Source organism: Amblyomma maculatum, chromosome 8 (genome assembly GCF_055883805.1).
Source record: "Amblyomma maculatum isolate TAMU_Amacu chromosome 8, ASM5588380v1, whole genome shotgun sequence".
Lineage (NCBI taxonomy): Eukaryota > Metazoa > Arthropoda > Arachnida > Ixodida > Ixodidae > Amblyomma > Amblyomma maculatum.
The window spans coordinates 66,281,419-66,306,382 of NC_139351.1; the positions used below are offsets into that span (position 1 = coordinate 66,281,419).

Below are 24,964 nucleotides of genomic sequence, written 5' to 3' on the forward strand. Positions count from 1 at the left end.
GTGGACACCCCAGGGTACAAAAAGCCCTTTCTGTTCCTTCCATTTCTTTACCTCCAATGTTCCAGTGTGCAGGTTAAAAAAGAACGTTTTCACCCCTGCCGGCACCATCATCCTCTTCACTCTTTTAAGAACATTTTTGCCCCCTGGGGACGAGTACACAGCTCTGTACAACGGTTCTGGAAGCACCACATCGCACAAGTCTTTATGCAGTTTTTTCCGGTTTACACTCCACAAATAGTCTAAAGTAAACCGCACCATCAAGAACCTGTACGCCAAGACCACTTCCCTTAGATACCCGTGGACACCTCCTGACATGCGGTCAGAAGAAACGACAATTCCCGGGAGAGCTTGACCCAGGCGTAACTGACAGACCGTACGAAGAAATGAATTTTTCACATTCCTCAAAAACATGAAACGATTGACTAACTGGCGCAGAAACAGATGTGCCAAACCAAGCCAGCCGTCCTTCACCCGGCGGAAGAGATTTGTCCGACTTGTCCGTTCCCACGAAGACCCCCATACAAAGACGGCAAAGATACGATGCATCTTTTGGACATTAGCTCTTGAACAATATAACACTTGAAGCACATACCAAACTTTTGTCACTAAAAACAAATTACAAATCGTGGCCTTAGCAAACACCGACCACTGCCATCCATTCCATTTGTCCACTCTACTACCGAGCCACAAGAACCTTGGAAATATATGTTCTGGATGCCTATGCGCACTATATTGTGCACTGGATCCATTTTAACATGTGGAATTTCACAGCGCTGGCAAATGTAGTGGCGCCGGCACTTCGGTCATGTTCTGCTACCGTGGACGTAATTTTCGCTGAACACGGAGCTGCAACACAAACCTTGAAGGAAAAAAGACGAAGCTTCAAAACTGACAAGCGCAGCAGCGAGGACACTATTTTGCTGGTAACTAAATCTTATTTGTATGTAAACATGTCAGGAAGCGTTGCGATGACCGAGGGCTCGGTTTGTTTATACACAGTGCAAGAAGGAGCGCAAAAGCTTGAGAAACATGTAAAGTATTGTGCATTACAAGCGCTCTATGTTTTTTTTCTTCCTTTATGGGCCCATCGCTCGGTAAATTACTCTCTTCATCGTTTTATTTATTTCGGCTGAGGCCGTCATTGCGAGTACGCTGTTGCCAAGTTGCCCCTTGAGGGATGCGACGCCGCGGGCCGCGCCGGCTCGCTAGCTATCACGGAGTCTCCGCTTACGTCATAGTGTGCGTCACTCAACTCCAACTACGTAGTTGGAGGCCACAGTTTGAATTCGACCGGCGGGAACAAGAAAAAACTTCTTATCGCAATATCTCAGCAATTATTCGATTTTTTGCTGCCGGATATGCGGCGTCGGTGTCACCAAATGCAGTTTATTAGATTTTCATACCATCTTTAGCTGTCTTTAGTGTCCCTTTAAGAGGCCGACGCAAAAGTTGGGGAAAGTGTGAAACGTCTTTATACTTTGAGAGTTTGAGAAAAGGAAATGGGCTTCTCACAGACGCCTAAACTTCCAATTAATGGCATACAATTAAAGGCACACATGTCGTCGGTTCAAATCCCTGTCGCAGGCTAGCCTCCAGCCTGATGGAGCGCGCTGCCACGCATAGAGATCGGACGCGCGGCGTACCAGCTCCGTCGATTTCGGCTGGAACCGCGGAAATGTTAGTATAAGTATTATCAAACCTTTGCGGCTGCATCTGTGAAGTCAGCAGGACCCTGGAGACACCGATCGTATCCAGGTGCGCTAAATGTTCGACCATATCCGGCTACTCCGCATAACCACGTAGCGGAGGAGCCAGGCCTAACGGCTGCGGCTCCCCGCTGCTGGCCGCTGAGACGCACGCCGGTCAACCTGTGAACATGGCAGTGCCTGAATACCGCGGCTACGCCCCCACGACTCTGCCGTGGTAGTCTGTTACTACGAGCCAGCCAGAGGACGGCCCACCCGCCATTTCGGCGGAGCAAGCTGCCATTTTTCAAGTTGTCGAGAACCGCCGGCGTCGCCAGCAGAAGGCACGACGAGAGGCCGAGCCCAAGACTCCTTTGAACAATCCAGACACTGAAACGCTCGCGCTCCGTCTTCTAGAGCTCACACAACGAGTGGACGCCAAAACAAGCGGTCAAGATGAGTCCTGATGACTACGTGGTCGTGCTGAAGCCACGCATTACGGTCGCCCTAAAGACAGCGTTTCAGCAAGGTGAGCTCGGCGTTGCCATTTCGTAACACATCGGTAGGCAGCACGTGAATGCCATAGCCATTTCCCGCAATTGGGAACAAAACATCATCGTCTGTGGCACGCAGAACGCCGAGGTAATTCAAAAGCTGCTTACAGACTTCAAGATTAACACTAGAAAAGGACCTCTCCCGCTTCACGGCCACCTCAAGCTCACCTGTGGTGTGAGATGCGGAGTGATTCCTGTGCACCACCTGGAAACTAGTGAGACCCTGAAACATAGTGTGCAGTGGTGGGGTGGAGAACTTGTCCATGTGCGCAAGCTGGGGAACTCCGATGTAGCTGTGCTAACGTTACGTCCCGCGGTACGTCCATTACAACTCCGAACTGACTCCCGTAAAGGCTTACAAAAGGACAATACCACCGTGCTACCGTTGCGGCACATGGGACACTGGGCGAACAACTGTCCAACCCCTGTTACGACAGATGCGGTCTTTGTGACCAAAACGGGAGGGGGGGGAGGCTGGTTTGAGGGGATGGCTCCCCACGAATGTAATCCAGTGTGCATAATTAGTTGGGGCCCACACCTCTCCAGCTCCCGCGAATGCACTGCAAAATTCTTCAAGCTTCAGCAGCTAGGTCCCGGGACATCGGGACCCGCCGCAAAACCAAAACAGCAGCAGCAGACGCAGCGCCGTGGCGGGACGCCATCCAATAGCAAAACAGCACCAACGCCACCACCCGGAGACGTGGAAGTGAAAGCTGTGTCCCCCATATGGCGGCGTCGCCCACACACAATCCAAGGTAGGCAGCTGGATTGATCTGATTGATAAGCTTTATTGGGGAAAATTGGGGTTACGGGTAGTGGATTAGAAAACAGCAGTAATCGGCAGTCCTCTGTCCAGGAGTCCGTTGGCCTCAGCAGCGGCTCTGGCCCGCTGCACCAGCATGAGCTGATGCTGTGCGCCCGAGTCGGCTAGAAGAGTGCGGCCACTGCTCAGGACTAGGGCTATCTATTTTAGGCATTATGGTGCTTTCCCTACATCACCATTCTGTGTGGTATAGTGCAGTAGTGTCTCCGCACCAGACGCATTCGCTTTTTATTGTGTTGGCCATATCTTGTAGTACGAGGCTCTGTTTGGATATGTGTTTGTTTGTGGGCGCCTAAGTGTAGTGGCTTGTTCTCTGCTTAGTGCGTCATGTGGAAATGCGTACTTTCTGCGCCTCTTCCTACATGCTCGTATTGTTTCCCCGTATGTTTCTGTTGTTGTGAAAGGCGCCACCGATGGCTCCGCCGCCCAGCTAGTGAAACCTCGGACGACGGCATCTACTCTAATGTTGCCCTCCACCCCAGCGTCGGGATCCCAAACAATCGTGTGTTGCCTACATCGGTCTGTTCCTTCTCGCCGGCCGGCTAGGAATGTGTTTGCTATGCGATGAATTCTGTTGTTTTGGAAGGCTCGACAGGCGGCTTGCGAGTTTGGGACTATCCAGTAACTGTGTTGTCTTCGGTTTGCTTCCGAGATTGCTAGGGCTATTTCCACCTCTTCCGCTTAGCGGAGGCACTTGGTTCGTATACTTGTTCCGTATATGAGCTTGCCTCGTGAGTCAGTGACCGCGGTCGCCTCTCTGCCTTTGTACCTCGCTGGGTCGACGTATATCACAAAATGTTTTGTGTTCAGTTGTTTGTCAAGGCCGGGTTTTGGCTCTGGCAATCCTTCTGCCGTTATGATTAACAGGATTCATAATTCTGGCCAGTGGTCTGAAAGTGAGTGTGTCCCTGATGTCTGGTGCGATATTTGTGGTTTCTGCGCTATTGTCATCTTTAAGGGCATGACCGAGTTTCGTAAGGAGAGCACGGCCCGTCTTGGTCTGCTTAAGTCTTCTGATCTCGGAGTCAAGCATAGCTTCGCCATGTTCTTCGAAGGTACAGTGCATGTCCAGATCGTCAAACTTGCTGTTAGAGGCGTATGGTGGCAATCCCAGAGCCGAGACGCAGGAACTTAGACGCGAGCTCGCCCTTTTGCGGGCTCAAAACGAAAAACTAGCCAGCGAGCTTAGCTCCTCGAGCGACGAGGAGGACAACATATCAGACAGGGCGATTTCTCTTATGGAGAGTCGTTTCGCGACCCTGGAATCCCGGGGGACCGCGTTTGAAACACAATTGGCTGATCTTCCAAAAATTATTCATGACACGCGCGTCACATGGACGGTCATTGCACAGGTGACAAACGCTGTCACACACATTATCCAAAAATGGATACAAGAAAAACCTCACGTCCTTAAACGCGCCTCCGACGCAACCACCACCGCTGCACGGTCACTGTGTTTTCAGAGAATCATCCGCGTAAAAGACCCTGGGGTTCTCTAACAGCTTCCAGGCTATGGCCCGCCCGGTGCGCCTCTCGTCGTCCTTGCCAGGCGTCATGTTCCAGGGAAGGGGTTTGGTCGGAATATTCTTCCAGCCTTTCCGGAAGGGCCGCCTTGATGGGTACTGACTCAATCTGCAATCCTATCTTGCCTAGGACGGCTCGTCTGTGTTCCATGTGACTTAGCCGGATTCCTTTATTAGAGAGGTGGGCTTCAATGAGCTCCTCCACCCTGTTGTGGGCGCCCATGTACAGCAGTATTTGCATGGACTACTCATGCCCAGTGCTTTCTTCGTTGCCTTACGAAGCATCGTGTTTGAGGTGTCCATATCCGGCTTCGCAGCTCGAGGTAGATGGCGGAGTAGGTAACCCGCGACACGACGAATGTGCTATCAGGCGCATGGCATCGTCCTCTTTGAGGTTTCGATTTCTGTTAGATACCCTTCGAATCATACTGAGTATCTGTTCGGTTGTAATCTTGATTTTTGTGATAGCTGCGTGTGCCTTCCCGTCGCTCTGAAGTAGTAGGCTGAGGATCCCAATCTGCTGCGTTGGCTTGATGACCATTCCGTCGATGGCGACGATGACGTTCGGTGGCAGCTCTTCCTTGGATTTTCCCGGTTGGATCATAAGCAGCTCTGATTAATGGGCAGAGCAGCTCAGTCCGAACGACTCTGCGTACTCGTGCACGGTGGTTGCCCCCCTCTGCAAGGCTTCCTTCATCCAGGCTCTGCTCAAGCTGCCCACACCGTAATATCGCCGGTGTAGAAAGCGTGGTCCACGCCTTCGATTTGCTTGAGTAGATCGGGCAGGGGCGGGAGAGCCAGATTGAAGAGCAGGGGGGACCAAACCAATCCCTGTGGGGTCCCCCTATCACTGAGCTCGACAGGGAATGACTTCTCCCCTATCCTGATGGTCGCTGTTGGGTTTGACAGAAAATCTTTCATGCAGCCGAATGTCTTTCGGACACACCTAGTCATATTCAGATTCTGCAAAACGCTCGCTTGGGACACGTAATCACATGCTCCCTAAAGGTCGATGACAAGTATCCCGCGTGGCGCGTGCCTCATTATCGGTTTGACGACCAGTTTGTGAAGCTGGATCATCTCGCCGGAGCATTTTGAAAATTTCTTCATATTACTACTAGCTTTAGTCGCACATCCGTATATGCTTTGCAGTTGGCTTCTAACGCTTGAGTGGGCTGCTGCCTAGGCCTGACCCTACTTCAAAAGCAGGTGAAGAAATTGCACATTGGCCAACGGACACATCATGCATATGAGGTTCTTTTCCCTCTGAAGCGTTTCCACAACTGCTGGTAAAGAGGCATTCGACAGACGGTTGTGCGACGTTACGTTTGGCAGAGCTGCCATCTCGGATTTCTTCTCATTGGGATGGTGATATCGGAATCAGCCTGCTAGAACCCTTGCTTCTTGAGCCAAACACGCTACTCCTATGCCATGCAGTCAGGTTCATACGGCTTGGTTAATTCGGGGCTTCCGGTCATACCGGGGCTTCCGGTAATACAGGGTCATACCTTTAAAGGCGGAGATTGTGTCCTCCATAATGTCTGCGCACCGCCTTGGCCGAATATGAGCATCATTAGCTATTGATAAAAAAAAGCTTTTTCTTTGTCCATCCATCAGCTAGTACATTTATCTTTTAATTGCTATATACCTTCCTTCAAGACGTCAGCCATACAAATTCGTAGGCTGAGCCCAGTGCACTCTTTGCAGATAGAATGAAAGGCTAAGAACGGTTATCTTTCTACTGAAGTTGAAAATATAGCTGTGGTACTGTTCTCATTGCCTCAATAGTTTCTTATTTAGAACTGTAAAGAACATATCCGGACAGCACTGCTTTCGACCATACTATACCGGACATATTTTTTTGCGGTTAGCAATTATTTGCGTTTTCCAGTTATTAGCTGCAAATTGCCGGCATAGCTCTGAGTTCATGTGTCCATATTTGAACACAAGTGTTATGACGATGGTATTAGTTAAAAAAAGTTCGGCGCACCATACTGTGACATTCGATTCGATACTTGATCCGCTACTATCCCCGAAATATTAGTAGCAATAAAACTATAGCGCTTAGGGGACGGTGTTCCCATTGTTTGATGAAGTGGTTCAGAAAGGCCGTTCAGCTGCATCTGCAGCGCTGTGTGGGTGGGGAATATTGAAACAGCGTGATTGTCTCCCTGTGACATTCGGCAGGGCAAGAAGCAGACAACAGTGCATGCCCTTCTCGACTAACGGTTGTAGTTCCTTTATGAATTGTGCACAATATTAGGCGGTGAAAGAGAAGCACCGAAACCTTCAGAAGTTCGAAGAGGACCGGCTGGACTTATGCGAATCGCTGTTTTGTCAGCGTGCTTTCCTGATGCAAGTGGAAATGGTGAAGACTGGGCACGTCCACAAACGCTGTCCGGGCCGGAAGTCCGATGCATCGCCGGTGCCTTCGAGATCCTGCGGAAAAGCCTATTCAGCGACGTACATGGCGCAGCTATTGGTAACTACTGCGATAGACGCAAAGGCACGTCCGTGTTAAAAAGCTACGGGTGAAACAGTAAAATATCAAAAACGTAGTTCGCGCTTGAGCGTGTAATGCTTTAACGTAGCACCGCACCACATTCAGCAGCTCAGAACAGCACCAGTTAAAAATGTTCGTCAGTGAAAAGCACTTGAAGGATTTATTATGCTGTTTTGGTGTAACACGATATATGTGTCATCAAACAATTGATGTTGCTGCAAGGTAATTTGTAGCCATGATAATTTTACCGCTAATAATTTGTATTATCGTATAAATTATGCTTCGCATTTTGTAACTACCTTTCCCCTCTGTAATGTACTCTGTACCCTGAAGGTAAAATACATAAATTTTACTACATTCACTCCTAAAGATCCTTATTTTATTGCCGCTTCTGCTTTTACATTTGAATAAAAGTAATACATGATCACAATGTAAAATTACCAATGGACAGAACTCACATATTTCCATAGTTTTGTTACACTTCAGGCGACTGGGTTCACAGACATGTCGAATTTTTTTCGTACTCAAGTGTCCCGTAAAAAATAGATTCTAACACTACATTTAGACGAAAAAAAGCAAGATTAATTTGCTGATAAAGGTTCTGTGTGCTTTTGCATGCTTCCTTCGACCGCGAAATACACATCTACAAGAGCTTTGCAGCGTGAATGGGCCCGAATACCTAAGCAGTGTTCTTCTGAACCTCATCGATGATGCTCTCCATGACGTCTGTTGTGGTGGCCATTCCACCCAGGTCTCTCGTGTGCACCTTGTGCACGTTGATAGTGGTCCTGATGGCTTCCCGGATGGTGTACGCGTGCTCCATGAGGCCCAGGTGCTTGAGCATGTCCACAGCGGCGTATAAAGTCGCCACCGGGTTGGCCAGGTTCTTGCCGACCAGCGGCGTCCCTGTGTTGCGCGTGGCCGTCTCGAAGACTGCGTACTCCTCTCCGTAGTTGCGCCCTGAGGTGACCCCGGCACCACCGACTAGACCACAGATCAGGTTGACCACGATGTTTCCGTACAGGTTGGGCACCAGCAAAACGTCAAACTGATGAGGGTTAGAGACCAGCTGCATGGAACAGTTGTCGACAATCATGTCGTTCACTTCGATTTCTGGGTAGTCTGCCGCCACCTCACGGCATGTTTTCAAGAATAGGCCGTCCGAAAGCTTCATGATGTTCGCCTTGTGAACTACGGTGACCTTCTTGCGCTTATGCGTGCGCGCGTACTCGAAGGCGTAGCGCGCTATCTGCTGGCTCTTGGTGTAGGTAATGATCTTGAGGCTCTCAACGACGCCACGTGTGACCTGCGCATTGTTTAAAATTTGCCGAGTGGGCGACAGCTTTGATTCCTTCAAAGACTAACATACGAAAATGCAGCCTCAGAAGTCCCTACGAAGCTCAAATTTACCAAACAATTTTGATTAAATACTAATAACGCTCGCCGATGTTATAAATTTAGTTTTATTTTTGCTCTGACACACACGCACACACGCACGCGCACACACACACACACAGCTCATTTCTTATATACGTAGTGAGTGTGCCCGCGGCCGCCGAATTCCTGAGGAAGCGCACACAACGTTCATCATAATCAAAGAAAATTGTTTTTCTTTCATCATCATGTGGTCAGTGCCGCTACGCTCAAAACAACTAATTGTAAGCCAATAGCTATGGCTGATCCTGATGCAAAGGGGTTCTTAAATACGCCTGCTATCTGCTATCTGCAAAATAAAAGAGCGCATTCCTGCACGGTTACCACAGCAAGGCAGAGAGTGCGACTCTAAGTTGAGAATTCAAATACGTAGAAAGGCTTACAACTCTAATTAAGGTGAAAACACCTACAAATACATAGAAAAACTTCAAAGATTCCCGCCCACCAAGTAAATAGCAACACTGAGCGCGGCTAAGCTCAATTTCATGACTTAAAACATCTGCTGACGGAGCGCAGAATATGGAGTTGCGCTTCTTTTTCACCAAGACATGTGGCACGAACATTATCTTTCTTTTCCTACAAGCCAATTGACAATTTACTGAACGCGTTTAACACTTTACCAATCTCTAAGTTAGTCTCTCAATACCAAAAATATGAGGCATCGTGTCTACGAAGTTTACGCGTCCTGCTAACTCTATTTTGCTGAATTTCTAACAAAGTTAACGCCGACCCTGCAGTGTCTGAAGGATGAGGCTCTTAACTAACTCGCGGTAAATAAAGCAGAGAATTACTTCATCGAATAAATGCATACTAAACGAAGCTATTACATTATGGGCGGAAGAGCGATTCAAACTTAAGGCTGCTATGAACACATACCCATACCATACCCGAACTATGCACCCGAACCTTGCAAATGAAATACCCTTGGGTCTCAAACCATACAAGTGAGATATCTGAGAGAAAAAGAATGTGGTAGCTTCCAATTATCCGGCACTCTATTGTGATAAATAGCACTTTACGAATGTTCTTCAAGAAGCACATTGAACTAGCAGCTGTGTGTTACTGGTACAATGTATAGACAATAGCATGAAGGCTAATAAAAACTTGAGTGCAAACAGGACAGCGCAGCAGGTTGTGCAAACGAAACCAGCAGCAGTAACTTTCAGACAGGATGAAAGCGGGATGAACTAGGAAGGAACATATGTTAAGGACACCGTAGTCGACATGAAGGAGAAATTGGTGTGGGCAGGGCATGCAATGCGAGGAAAAGATAACCAATGATGCTTTCAAGAAGCGGGTGAAGTATCATACAAAGGTAGCAGGTTGATTCAGAGGGCCTTTTGGGCATGTTAGACTAAAGAGTTTGGGAAAATAGGCTGAGTGCAGCTGACGCTGGACAGCGGTAACCGCAAGGATTTGCAGACCCTTGTCCTAAAGTCAATAATTGGAAGGGTATAAGAAAGGCCTTGTTCTGAAAGTAAGAACATGGGAAGAGTCTTGGCACTGCAGTGGAGAATAAGATCAATTCGGCAAAAGTATTCGCCCTACTGTCGATAACTGGAGGCGTATAGCGCATATATTGGTTCTACGGTGAATAACTGCAGCGATATGTAAAAGAGCGTGGTCCAGCGGTGCACATTTTAGAATATATGGCAACAGCATTTGTCCTACTGTAGGTAATGACAGGGAATGTCAAACAGACTGAACTTACTCTAGATACTGGCAGGAGTATGAGAAAGGCGTTGGTTCTCAGTGGATAATCGCAGGACAAAACAGAAGTATTTGTTCTGCATTGGACATATACGCTGATATAATTTTTGTAGGTTTGGCTGAAATAAGCTCGAAAACATGGGATCATGAAAAGGCTCCACCTCCTATCCAAGCCGAGAGGCTAGCAGCTCACGTTATAATTTAAGCTCCTCCACTTATCACCAAGCGCCAATGTCTTACCAGTAATTTAAAGGTGGGAACTTCTCTTGGTCCAGATATAAAGAGGGCGACACTGCGCGATGGTACACAGGATGGGTGGACATATAATAAAATTTAATTAGCAGAAAAGTCGGTGCGATAAGCGTGCATACACCCACCTCGTGCTCCAGGCAGCTGTACTCGCCCTCAGTGTTCTGGCGGATGATGACTACGTCCACATTAGGGTGCCGCGTCTTGATCGCCGGGTGGTTGCGGCAGTGCACCACGTTCACGTAAAGGCCGAGTTTATTTCGCAGCAGCAGGTTGCGTGGTTCCACGTGCGGGCTGTATGACCGCGTCTCCACGTTTCCCTTGATTGCGACGCCCGAGCGCCGGATCGACGTGATGGCATAGTCCATGGAGGTGGGACCCTCCGTGTCAGCATCCACCGTGATCTTTTCCAAATCTACTGGAACCTGAAGTCACATTGAACAGAGTGAAATTCTATCATTAAATTACAAGAGTGTTTCCGAGTTGAAATACTTATGTCACTAAACGCGCATCATGTGCTGTAATAAAGAAAACTGCATGTTGGATGGGAATGTTCTCCCGCCATTGCAATATTTCTGAGTTACCGATTATCGGGCCTCAAGCTGTTATTATTGGCCTAAAGCTGTTATTCTTGGACTCCTCTTACGTTTTGGGGCCATAGTAGTGTAAAGTTTTTCAATACATAGGGACTACACAAGTTATGTGGTGTGGATGGACATGTCCTACTGTATATGTGTGGTGGTGGTATTTAGTGTATGACTATGTGACCATGTGGTGATATTTGCTTGTCCAGCGTGGTATGAGTTACTGGGCAAAGCAGAGGTGTGGAGTAACAAGAGAGTATAGAATTTCTGACTGCCATGTTTGGACGATGTTTATGATATCCGAGGAAGAAAGTGCCACTATCCCCTTGGCAAAGAAGAGGAAGAAGAGAAGAAGAGGAAGATGACATTGGTGACTGCCATGTTTGGACGATATTTATGATCTGCGAGGAAGAAAGTGCCACTATCCCCTTGGCAAAGAAGAGGAAGATGAGATGTACCTGAGTGTAGAAGAGGAGGAGTGGTGAAGAGGAAGTGTTTTCAGATTCTTATTACAGTTGGTAGTGTGCGCTTGTGTTGTGTATCTTCTCTTGTGTTTGTGTTTGTTGCGCCACATTTCTGAATACGTTGCCGACTAGCGTTAAGTGATTTTAATTATGACATGCCTGAGCCACTCCATAACTATGTTAATTTTTTAAGAGATTTTGTCGCAGGTTCTCGCCCTTAGTAACAACACGCACACTGAGCGAATGCTAGAACCTTTTCTCCTGGGCACCTTCGCACTAGATATGCGGCGCTATTTAGCCAGTGGCCTGGTCTGGAGAGCCACGCTCGTCCCAGCAGCTGACCTCAATCATAATCAGGAGAATGCGGAGCAGCCATTATCTACACTGTAGTATCATGATATTGAGGTCTAGTGTTAGTACGCAATTTTACTTCACATCGTTTGAGCGGCTACTAGAAGCCCATATCGGCGCCCGACGCACGACGTTTCCTTGGCCCTGTGAAGTTAATGTCGGGAAACCAACACGCACCCTATTGCAAACCAAGCACAGCGACAGGAAAGCAATGATGTTCGCCGAGTTGAAATATTAGATCAAAACAAAAATAACGTCCTCAAGTTTCTGCAGCATCTTCACAGCCGTGTGTTCGAGACACCTAATAGAAATTAGCAATAAAAATGCATGCAAAGAACGTGCATTTCTGATATTTTAAATATATCACGCATAATTAGATGTGTCTAATCGGCGACTAAGCTGACGGTTGTCCACATGGGCAGGGATAATAAATTTTGTGAAGAAACAGTCTACCACTGGCTACAGGTCAGTTGCTGGATTTCAACTAAATCTGCATGCGCATAAACACCTGCACAACGCCAAAACGTGCGATTCTAAATCTTGACGTCAGCACCCGTAGCACTATGTTCTCTAGTCATAATTATTGAATTAAGGTGAAAGCCTTTAGTGGCTCATGCTGTCGGCGTTCGTTTGGTCACACTATAGCAGTCAATGAAAAGACGTCATCATGACGTCATCTTAAAAATAAAAATCCTGTCTGCGCCGGGAGTCGAACCTCGCTCTCTAGCATCCCCAATCGAGCGCTTTTACCAACTGCACCACGCCTGGTATTTTTTTTTCCAGTATGGTATTTATTACATGCTTTTAAATTCAGCGTAGAGTTATAAACATTATTTACAGAGTAATCAAACTGTAGGCGAAAATACCAATTGGTACATACAACACAACACAACATAACTAGAATACGACTTAGCACAACTTCACTAAAACGGTGGCAAGGAAACACAACACATGAACAATTTTAAGTGTCTCTAAGCTGATGTACCATCTGGCCGAAATGAGTAGCGGGGGAGACTAGAGGTTCAGCATTCCGGTCCAACATACGCGTTTTCCACAGGCTGTGCAGTCCAAGGAGGAAAATCGTGTCAAAGGGTTCGTGGTCATGTTCGGTGGTTATCAAGTAACGCACACTGTGGGAATTCAAAATAAAGTCTTTCTTCAATGTTCTTTGCAGAACGTCCCCAAATAATATTGCATCTTTGCAGGCAATAAAGCAGCGTTCAATGGTTTCAGGTGTGCCACATAACCGGCAATTAACAGAAGAAACGAAAATATATATATTTTTGAAGCCACACTTTAACAGGCAAAACTTTGGCATGAAGTTTAAAGAAACACGTTTTAGTAGAAGGCGAGATCGGCATTTTGCGCACCCTTTTTAACACATCATGCCCCATTTAATTGGAATAGAATGAACTATATAAGGGAGGTGGGAACAACATAGATATCAAATCTTGGTATAAATTTTTCCGTGAAACAGAGAATAAGTACTCATAAGAGGAGCGAACTGCCAGAAAACGCACTGAATCGTAAACTTCTTTTATAAAACCAAATAATAAGGGCCGATCGGTAAAATTGGAAGAGACCCCTAAGTTTGGAAGAAGGTTCACTGGGTTAGTTTGCAGGGATGCTCTGGTAATTGAATGGGAGCTATTATGGCACCTGTCAAACACACATGTAGCTGGGAGCGTATCCGAAAGACAAACTCCTGATCATTTACAAGTCAAGAATTAGCTTCCAAAGCTCCCACTGCGGCCTAAATTTTGAACAGTAAGTTCTCTCGAGCCGAGCAACCACCATACAATGATCTGAAAAGGAATCCGGTACAGTTTCACACAACAAATCACGGGAAAACAGCGTGGAAGAAACATAAATCCTGTCTAGGCGCGCGTGGGACCTCCCCTGGATATGCGTGAATAGTGTAGTTGCATGACCTGAGTCCCCTGTATCAATGAGTCCTGAGTTATCTATAACACGCGACAACACTTCACCACTTCTGTCTCTGTGTACACTAGGCCCAGCACGATCATTCAGAATTGAATGCCACGAATTGCCGACGCTAAGTTGTGCCATTCCTGTTCTAGCGCTCCAAGATCGTTCGTGCCCCCTGCCCTTCCTGCTGGACCGACCACCATCTGCAGTTCATCGCAGGGAGTACATCGTGGCCTGCATCTTATCAGGCATCTACAGCGTGCTGACAAACACTGCGACGCAGCCCGTGTCGTCACTCTGGGAAACAGCGCCACCGTGCACTACTTAAAGGATCACCTGCCACTGTGTTCTTAGGATTTGCGGCCACGAATTGCCGACGGTAAGTTGTGCCATTCCTGTTCTAGGTAGTATTTTATTTTTTTTATTATTTTTTACTTTATTCACCTGTGGCTGCTTATCCCCATTCTGAGTGTTTTATGCGTTTTTCGTGAACAAGATGGGTATCGACGTCTGCACCTACCGTTTGCGAATTGGCACATTTTTTGCGTGCCGAGGGACGGGAAATAGCAATGCCGATAGTTTTTGCCCAATTCCGGGATTCATCCGTGTTCCTTGCCCTAGACTATCTCTTATATGTTTGTCGTCATGCTTTGCTCTCCTTCTGCTATGCTCAGGTGATATTGATTCAAATCCTGGCCCTAAGATTGATGACGTTCTCGCGCTAGTGAAGGAATGCCATGAAAAGACTACTTCTGCCCTAGCTGACATTAAAAAGGATATCGGGGACATTAAGTTAAGACTTAGTTTCTTGGAACAAAGCATTGGTAGCATGTCTGATGTGAAAAGCAATGTCGGTGCAGTCAATGAATCGCTACAACAGGTGAAGTCCGGTATATCAAAAACAAATGAAAAAATCGTAGATGTTCTGGACGATATCAACAACCGAATGCGAAGAAACAATCTCCTAATCAAAGGTCTCCCAGAAAAAGAAAACGAGGACTATGAGGAATCAGACAAAATTGTGAGGGAATTCTTCTCCGATCATCTTCAGATAAATGCTGGCGACATTAGCGCGCCCATCGAGTAGGGCAGCGCCGAGACAGCGTTCACCGCCCCTTGATAGTCAAATTTCTAAACTTTAAATCAAAGGCTGAGGCACTACGTAACGCTTACAAACTTAAAGACCTCGATACTCCTAAGGTTTGGCTGGAGGAGGATTTCTCCCCCAGGGTACAATATGCCCGAAAGATGCTGCGTGACTACGCTAAAGCGAACCGTTACGAGAAGGAGCGCTTCAGTGTTCGATTCAACAAGCTTCACCTACGCGGTTGTATCTACGAGTACAATTCATCCACAGGCCCCCGCCGGGGTGGTGCAGTGGTAAGACGCCCGACTACTGTGCCGGAGTTCCCGGGTTCGAACCCGACCGCGGCGGCTGCGTTTCGATGGAGGCGAAACGAAGAGGCGTCGTGTGCTGTGCGATGTCAGCGCACGTTAAAGATCCCCAGGTGGTCGAAATTACTCCGTAGCCCTCCACTACGGCTCCCCTTTCTCTCTATCCACTTTCACTCCCACCTTCATCCCTTCCCTTACGGCGCGGTTCGGGTGTCCACAGAGCAAGTGTGACAGTTACTGCGCCTTTCCCTTCCTGTGAACCAATAATTAATTAATTCATCCACAGGCAGAGTAGAGCTGATCACACGTACGAATCCCTCCAAGCACTGACTGCCTTCTTCGCGTCAACCTCAAGCCACTCATGTATCAGCAATTTCGATTCTTCTAGCTAACTTTCGCAGCATTCTTCCAAAGGTTGATGTTTTAAAATCATTTTTGCACACATGCTCCGCTGCCATAATTATCGGCACAGAAACGTGGTTATCTGACGAAGTTTCCAACAGCGAGCTTGCGCTTCCGAGTTCTTTGGTGCTCTTCCGCAAAGACAGAGATAACCACCGAGGTGGCGGAGTTGTGATCGCAGTTAAAGATGATTACCAACCTTCTCTTGTGCAGATTGACACTCCTCTCGAGTTGATTTGGGTATCTGCTTGCTTTCAGCACATCAAATGCATTTTTGGGGCTTGCTATCGTCCCCCTGATAGCAGATCTGATTTTCCTGAACTCCTGAACGACGCTCTCGAACACATTACAACAAAGTTTTCAAAGTGTATTATTGTCTTAGGTGGCGATTTCAATTATCCTTATATCGATTGGTTGTCTTCTTCTACCTGTTCTCAGAATAATCGCTCTGAATGCGTTCGCTTTTTCCACTTGCTTCAGCTGCATCACCTTTCACAGCTGGTACAGCAACCCACGCGCGGCAATCTTAGACTTACTCTTAAGTAATCATCCCGAACAAGCTACAACGCGTGTCCTGGAGGAGATTAGCGACCATAGGCTGGTTCACTGCTCCTTAATGATGCCTCGGACTAACAAAATAAAAGAAAAGAAAAGATTGCGTGACTACGCTCATGCCGATATGCAGAAAATTAATGATATATTTTCTAGCTTTTCCCCCTGGTTTGCAGACACCCTTGAAATGCGATCCGCGAACGAGAATTGGAGCCTATTGCGTGATAAGCTCAAAGAAATTGAATCTACTTGTATTCCACAATTCGCAATCAGAGCAGGATCCAATGACCCCTGGTTCACAGCCCATGTGAAGAGAAGCCTGAACAAAAAAAAGAGGGCTTATAAGAAAGCTAGTAGAACCAATTCACCGCTTGACTGGGAAAGATACCATAACCTTTCGAATTTAACTACAGCTGCAATCCTGGAAGCTAAGGAAAACTATTTTAGCCGGACTCTTCCCAATATGCTTAAAACCAACCCTAAAAAATTCTGGCGCTCAGTTAATCCCAAACCCGACCAGACTGCGCCTATCTTAACGGACGAGAATGGTGGTGCCTATTCCTCTCCATTTATCGTTGAAACGTTTAGTGAACTTTTCGTCAAGTGTTCACAGACGAGATGCCACTTACCAGTTCCCATGAGCTCACTCCTTCGTGTACACAGTTTAAGTTCCCCTCAATTGTAATATCTGAAAACGGTGTAGCGAAGGCGATTGACCGACTTCCCCTTTCCACCAGTCCTGGCCCCGACGGCATCACCTCCAAACTTCTCAAACTAACGTGCCATAAATCTGCATTTCTTTTGTCGCTGCTATTTCAGCAGTCACTTGACTCAGGATGCGTCCCGGACGACTGGAAGATCGCTCACATCATTCCTATACATAAGGCGGGAGCTCGTTCTGATCCTACTAACTACAGACCCATTTCCCTGACATCAATATGCTCCAAACTATTAGAACACATCTTGTTCTCTCACATTATGAACCATTTAAACTTAAATAATCTGCTTCTAGAAAACCAGCATGGTTTCCAGTACAAAAGATCATGTCAAACGCAGTTATTTGAATTAGTTACTGACCTACGTCATGCGCTACATATGTCCCTTGACACAAACGCAATTTTTGTCGATTTTTCAAAAGCCTTTGATCGTGTTCCTCACAAACGTTTACTGTTAAAAACTAAAAATCTGCAGCTTGATGATAACACGGCCAGATGGATGGCTGAATTCTTGACTAATCGTTTCCAATCAGTTAAGATAAATGATTGCATCTCTAAACCTGCATGTGTAAAATCAGGTGTCCCACAAGGGACAGTTCTCGGGCCTTTGCTCTTTTTAATTTACATAAATGACATAGCAAGTAACATCAACTCATCAATTCGCCTTTTTGCAGACGATTGCGTAATCTATAAAACAATATCTAACGCGGAAGATGCACATACGCTCCAGTCCGATCTAAACAGGCTAACTGAATGGTGCCGTACTTGGCAAATGGAAATTAATGAAGAAAAAACTAAACATATAAGATTTTCTTCTGTTCCAGGGCCGTTACTTAGCGTGTACACAATCAACGGTAAAGCTGTTGAATCTTTCTTCTATAAAATATCTGGGTGTTCATTTGCATTTTAATCTCTCTTGGAATACTCATATAGATTTCATCACCGGCAAAGCTTTCAGAAAACTTGGCATGCTAAGGCGCCGTTTACACCTCGCAAATTCTACCACAAGACATCAAGCTTACACTACACTAATAAGGCCCACCTTAGAATATGCTTCCGTTATACAAGGTGTTGCACAATTAGACGCGCGCTGTAGAATGCTTCTCCCAGCTAAACCGCGGAATCCTTGCAGCTCAGATTTCGCACAGAAATCACATTTTGTCGCTAGTATTTTTTAATACTAAATTTGTTTGGGGTACTTGCCTGATTAGATCAGAAGAAGTCAGAATGTTCCCATCGCCTGCGGCGGCGGCGACGCCAGACGAACCGCTGCACCAGCGATGGGACTGATGGCGCCACCTCATGCTGCTTACAACTCAAACCTTCTGCCAGAAACGCTCGCCCCCTCTTTTCCTGCTACAGAGTTGTTGTTAGCAGCATGAGGTGGCGCCACCAGTCCCATCGCTGGGGCAGCGGTTCGTCTGGCGTCGCCGCCGCCGCAGGCGATAGGAACATTCTGACTTCTTCTGATCGAATCAGGCAAGTACCCCGAACAAATTTAGTATTAAAAAATACTAGCGACAAAAAGTGATTTCTGTGCGAAAGCTGAACTGCAAGGATTCCGCGGTTTAGCTGGGAGAAGCATTCTACAGCGCGCGTCTAATTGTGCAACACCCTTTATGGCATCCTCACCAGGACTCCCTTTCGAATCTTCTTGAATCCGTCCAGAATTACATCATCCTACTGAAGATTTCAGAGCGTATCATCAATTAAAGAAGTTTTAAACCTACCATCGCTCGCTTTCAGAAGGAGGTTTGCGCGATTATTATTTCTTCACACATTATACTACAGCGATTCGGAATTTGCTCGCTCCCATCTTCTTCCTGCTCCTCACGTCTCATCCCCCCTTTATCATGTAAACAAAATCCTCCCAATTTTCGCAGGAACAAAAAATACCAATATTGACTACTCTCTTTAGCAATAAATAATTGCAATCAGTTGGCGTCAAATATTCGCTGTTTTGACTGATTTATCAGAGTTTCAAGCAACATTGCTAGCTTCTTCAGACGCATCGTAGTCAATTTGCGCGGTTTTGTCGTTCCCTGTATAGAGCTTCCTTTCCTTTCCTTGATTCTTTCGGTGTAATCTGTGTGTCTGAGTCAGTGAGATTGCATATGTTTCATTTGTTATCTTTTTCTGGTTTTAGTTTCAGCTTTGTAGTGTCTGTCATGCGCGATGTGCAAGTTTTTCCCTTTTGCTGAAATCGCTGCACATTTTTATCTTTTTACAGTTCTCTTATATTGAAATATTGCTTGTCCGACTATTTTTTTTTTTAGTTTTGTATAAAGATTACTATGACTAGTTATATACTTCCCTCACATACCACCATAACATCATCTGTTAATCTGTTTTTGTTCTACCCTGATTTGCTTCCACATCCCCCCCTATGTAATGCCCTATTGGGCCTTTAGGGTATTTCAAATAAATAAATAAATACACATTGAAGTCTCCCATTAGCACAACATTCTTATCACAATCTAGGAGGTTAGCCATGGCTTCAAACATATCAACACGCTCAGCTGCACTATTAAACGCATAAATATTGATAAGTCTCCATGGCTTCCCGTGGAGCAAAAAATCACAGCTTATTAGCCGCCCTTCAGAGTCAGTATAGTAAGATAACGCAGAACAAGGGAGAGCCTTTCGCAGAAACAAGACGCAACCCGCCGAAAAACAAATAGCATGCGTACCAATAACATGGTAATCAGACAAAAAGGGTCCTAGTGCCCTCTCTGTATCCTGCTCACTCTCAATCTTCGTGTCCTGGACGGCGACAAAATCTAGCCGCCTGCTGCTGAAAAGTCGACGAAGTTGCACCTGCTTCTGATGAATCCTAAGGCCTCTCACATTCAGCGTAGCAAACACTAGCTCCTCAGGGGTCGCCACGGTGACCACACAAGTGCTAACTAGGCTTGCATTTGTCTCTCCGGAGACGGCGACGTCGCCTCCGGACCTCCACCGCGACTGCGGGAACGCGAACGTTGACACTTCCCCTTGTGTTTCGACGTGCGCCGGCGATGCTTCACGCTTACCAGATCATCTTCACTCGAATCAGATGCGCATTTTTCCCGGCGCTTATGAAGATGCTCTTCAACAGGAGGGACGGACGGCCTCAGCTTCAGGTAGAGTGGCCTGACCTTCAAGCTCTTCCTCGGCGTTGACCTTAGTGGCTGGAGTAACCGGGGCGGTATCTTTGGCAGGATTAGAACAGGTGGCAGGCTCCCTATCTTGTGCCGGATTCGGCGTGTCATATCGAAGCAGCGTCTCATATTCCTTAGAGTCACCTTGAGGAACAACCGTTGTATTAGCTGTGGTAGCAGTGTCCACAGTAGCAGCTGCGAGGACACCAGCCGCGTCATATGCTCTTGTAGAGCGTCGTCCGGTGGCCGCACACGATGCCGCAGCTTGTCCGCGTAGGTAACAACGCACTCTTCTGTGGTGTGACTGAAGCGTTGGCAGTCGTCACAACGCGGCGTACGGCAGTGCCTACGAATGTGGCCAACACGGTTGCATCGGAGCCAGAGCGGTGGCCTGCCTAGTATTAGAACAAGGCTCTGTATACCACAAATAGTCAGTACATGTGGGACGTCGCCAACGCCGACTCCTTCAGCGAGAGACACAACAACATCCCGGTTCAGCGTTCTCAAATCTTCCATTTCCGCCACTTTCCAATTGTCCGTCGAAATCGAAGTCACCTTCCCGTAGGCCTGTAGTGCCTCACGTATGAAGGCGTCATCCAAGCGTTCGGGAAGCCACAGAAGCTTCATTTCACCACTTTTGGTTCTGGATCCACGACGACACAAAGGTGGCCCTTAACGATACCACGCCAGGTATCGTGAGACGAACATCATAATTCTCCTTGCCTATCGTGAGGATAGTAGCAGCGACGACAAGGACGCTGCAATTAGTGATTAACGATAATGATGACATTAGCGGTGATAATGATGGTGCTTTTAGTTGATAATTAGAGCAAGCATGCACCGTGTGCACCAGCTACGCTTAGGCTTTCTTATTTCGGCAGTGTATATGCTACAGTGCTCTCGCAATGTTTTCTTCATGAATGTCATGTGGCTTCCCTTGTGCCTGGTTATGATGTATATTCTTAAATCGTGCGCCTAACTGAACAAAAGCATGCTGTCTGCAGTGCCTTAGTAGAGAAAGAATGAGATGGCTACAGTTTTTGTTTTTCAAAGCGCAACTACCCGCTACTAATTTAACAAAACTGCACCCTATTTCCAAACGCGCACTTGTCGGAGAAAGTGTAACAGATACAGCGCCTTTCTTCAAGAAGTCTCAAGTTGTCTAGCGTTCCTGCCATCTGCAATCCCACACCTTAAAGCGCACCAAGAAACGCCACGTGACAGCCCCCCGCAAAAGCGGGACACACTTTGTCCACGGCAGTATGAGCCATTAAAGGCTTTCACCTCAATAAAATTGCGTTTCCTTTTTTAAACACACTTTTGCACGCATATGAAAGCCAGCCCATCTTCTGACGCGTCTGAAGCAAGGAGGCTGCAAACGCGGCTTAAGCGTGTCGTCTGCTACCTGCTTGCTTGAGATACGACTGCAAACGCGGTGGCGTTTTGTGCGTACAAAGATGTGTTTAAAAAACGCAGCGCAGTTCTATTTTCTGTTGTGTTGCTCGAAAGAAAGGGTTAGTAATATTTTAAACTTTCCGTCTGTGCATTAGCCAACGTTTCCAGGTATTAGCTCTATGGCCTCACCCATCTACCGCAGCGAGGGAGAGGGGAGCTGCGGTCGCTTTGCGATCAACTCACGCCGAATCGGCGATCGTTTTGGCCCACTTTGCACCGCGCAGTTTTCGAACTGTCTGTATCTAGTCACGGTCCTCTATGCCAACAAATAATAATTAGTTTATAGGAAAGTAAAGGCGCAGTATCACACCTCTTTCGTAGGCACGTACTATCGGCGTAAAATGAAACGGGACAAGCGGAACGCGTGGCGAAAGGCGCAACTGAGGCCGCCTTCCTTTCGTTATCAGAGAGAAGCGCAAATTTCCGGTTCGCGATAGTTTGCTTCTATTTTCTGTTGCTGGTTTGGTTTGGTTGGTCTGGTTTGTGGGGTTTAACGTCCTAAAGCGACTCAGGCTATGAGAGACGCCGTAGTGGAGGACTCCGAAAATTTCGACCACCTGGGGTTCTTTAACGTGCACTGACATCGCACAGCACACGGGCGCCTTGCTTTTCGCCTCCACCGAAAAGCGGCCGCCGAGGCCGGGATTCGATCCCGCGTCCTTGGGAACAGTAGTCAAGCGCCGTAAACCACTGCGCCACCCCCGCCGGGGTTATTTAGCGTTCGTTTTGTTGTTTTGCCACTGAAGCACCACATTCATACTGACCACGTATCGTAACTGTCTGCGGTTTATCTCGCGAAGGAGGCTTATCAGGAAAAAGGGCGAATAAATACGTTGCGTAGCGCACCAACCGTTTCCGATCGGTTGCCTGCGCGGGTCGCATCACAACCTCATGCGATAACATAGCATCGGTGGAAGCACAATCAAAGCACTGTGCAGGGTGTAATCGGCGCTAAGTATGAATGTGACGCTCCAGTGGTAAAGCAGAAAACGAACGCCAAAGAAAATAGACATAAACTGTCGCGAAAAGGAAATTCGCACCTCTCTGGTAACGACAGGCAATCGGCCTCAGTTGGGCCTATCGCCACGAGTTCCGCTGTTCACGTTTGATTTGACGCCGATAGCACCTGAACCACGACATAAAAAAAAACTGATTGATTTTTAGAAAGGGAAAGGGTTTTCTGTAGACACCTCAACCACGCCGTAAGGGAAGCGAGGAAGGTTGGAGTGAAAGTGGTAAGAGAGGAAGAGGAACCGTAGTGGAGGGCTAGGGAGTAATTTCGACCACCTGGGGATCTTTAACGTGCGCTGGTATCGCACAGCACACGGACGACTCTTCGTTTCGCCTCCATCGAAACGCAGCCGACGAGGTCGGGTTGGGAAGGAAACGTGGGAAGTCTCTAGAGAAAGGGGTGGCGTAGTGGAGAGCTTCGGAGAAATTTCGACCACCTGAGGACCTTCAACGGGCACTGCATTGCGCAGTACACGGACGCCTCTCCTTTGTCCTGCATTAAAACGCAGCCGCCGACGGTAGGGACCGAACCCCGGTAATCCGGCACAGTAGTCGGGCAACTAGACCAGCAATTAAATAATATTTTAGCCTACCTTGTCGCCATGTTGTGAACTGTTACAGGGTACCGCATATCATCTCGGTGGAGTGTCGTTCAACCCTATCCGCTCATTAGAGTGTGAACTTACATCTCCAGCACGCCGCGACCGTTGGTAGGGAGCCCGTGGACACCGCCGTACGGTTCCGCCCTACCCTTCACAGCCAGACCAAACCAGCCGCAACTATCGCCACCCCGTCCCCAGTCCGGTACTAAAGACTAGCGCCATCGAATCGACCAGACCAAGGAACCGAACATGGCCACACAACACCCGCCATAGCCATCCAACGCGACCTCGAGCAATCGGCGCAAGCTTTAAAGGCGGGTACTTGAAAAGATCCGGTGAGGCGATCACTTGACTGCAAGCAACAGATCGGGGCGATCGCTCGATGGTCCCGGGAAGTGTTGCGAAGATGATAGGTTGTTGCTCGTGAGGAGTCTTCGCGCGTCAGCCATTAAATCATCTTTCCCTCTTTCGCTATATGCCGTCATCTTTCTTAACGCCACGTATCAATGTTTAGTATCAAAAGGGGCTCGCTGTTTTAGTCACGACTACCTGTGTTCAAATATAGCAAGGAAATTTGTATGTTTGTATATTATCTGGAGCCGACCAATTAACTGTATTCCTCTCCAGACTTTTAAAGCGCAAACGCTTTCATGAAAGGTGGTCGATAACAGCAAAACAATTGCCGTTAGAAATCACTTCTTGATCTCACGAACGCGTTTACTGATTTCATCTGGTTTCTATGATCGTTACAAGCATGATATAGGGGAGTCTTTTTTTTTTGCGTAACTGCTGTTGTGTGCACGGATTTGCTGTCGAATAACTGAAAATGCCTTGCTGCATCCGCGAGCTACGACTAATTTCAACGACCAGTAACGAAACGGACGGACTGCTGCCTGCGTTCAGTAAAACGCTCAGAACAGGCACCGCTCACCTTTCCGTGGAAGAAGACGTTCTCAACGTGGTTCATCATTTCGGGCCCGATGCCGTGGCCGGGTAGCATGGTCACGAAGTAACGGCCTCCGTACTTGGTCGTCTTGTACGAACGCCTCCACATCACCGACGGCCATAACCAGTGGTCCAGACGTTGCAGGCCGCTGCGGGCTTCGCTGCGGACCAAATGAAGCCTGCGGCAAGTCGTCGTCGACGCCCTCTTAAACGAGGACAACGCCGCCATTGATTCTGCCCGACACCTCTTCTTTCCGTCGTCGTCGTCTTTCCTGCACTGCGATCGAAGGAAAGTGCGCTGAGTTTTAGGAAAGGTGTTAATGCTACAAAAAGCATTGAATCCGTTTGTGCTGTGAGTGAGACCAACATCAGAAAATATTAAAGGAACGCAAAGCTCCGCCGTTCAGAATATGACGCATTAGCAAACGCTAGCGGACGGTGTTTTTCATTTTCTAAATTTTTAAAAGCGATGATTCCATTTTTTATCGTAACCTGTCGGGTGATGACGTCACCGGTGAATTCGGACGCCCCTTCTTGAAACTTGATGCGTCCCAGCGTGCGTTCCACTGTTTGCATTTTTGTGGCATCGCAGGACTTCTTGGGAGAGTATGTGATGCAAAAGCGTTTCAAACGTTTCTTTTTACACTTTTTATGCTTTACAATTTCATTTTCTTATTTTTTTTTCTGCGCTGATACTTATCATAAGTAAATACTGCCTTTCAATTTTCAGTTATTTTATATATTTCATCAATTATTCTAAATTTACTTAGCATCATCAAACGTTGGCTACTCATTCTCAGGTTTTTTACTCCTTTGATCTACTCGTTTTCTAATTATTCGTTTTCAAATCATTTAAAATAATTAAGTACTACGCTTCAAATTTTCTTATTTAGCATCTTAAAGCATTGGCTTTTCATTTTGAGGATATAGAAATCTT

At 47.1% G+C, this 24,964-nt stretch overlaps 1 protein-coding gene across 1 annotated transcript; it reads right to left on the reverse strand.

The window, feature by feature from the left end:
- Positions 1-6,802: 6,802 nt before the first annotated feature.
- LOC146181342 (isocitrate dehydrogenase [NAD] subunit gamma, mitochondrial-like) lies at positions 6,803-24,468 on the reverse strand. Its single transcript, XM_084576391.1, has 4 exons — positions 24,014-24,468; positions 10,610-10,906; positions 7,768-8,394; positions 6,803-7,024 (listed from the first exon to the last, which is right to left on the reverse strand). The coding sequence occupies exons 1-3, from the start codon at positions 24,254-24,256 to the stop codon at positions 7,768-7,770; spliced, it is 1,167 nt and encodes a 388-aa protein (XP_084432517.1). The 5' UTR covers positions 24,257-24,468; the 3' UTR covers positions 6,803-7,024.
- Positions 24,469-24,964: the final 496 nt, after the last annotated feature.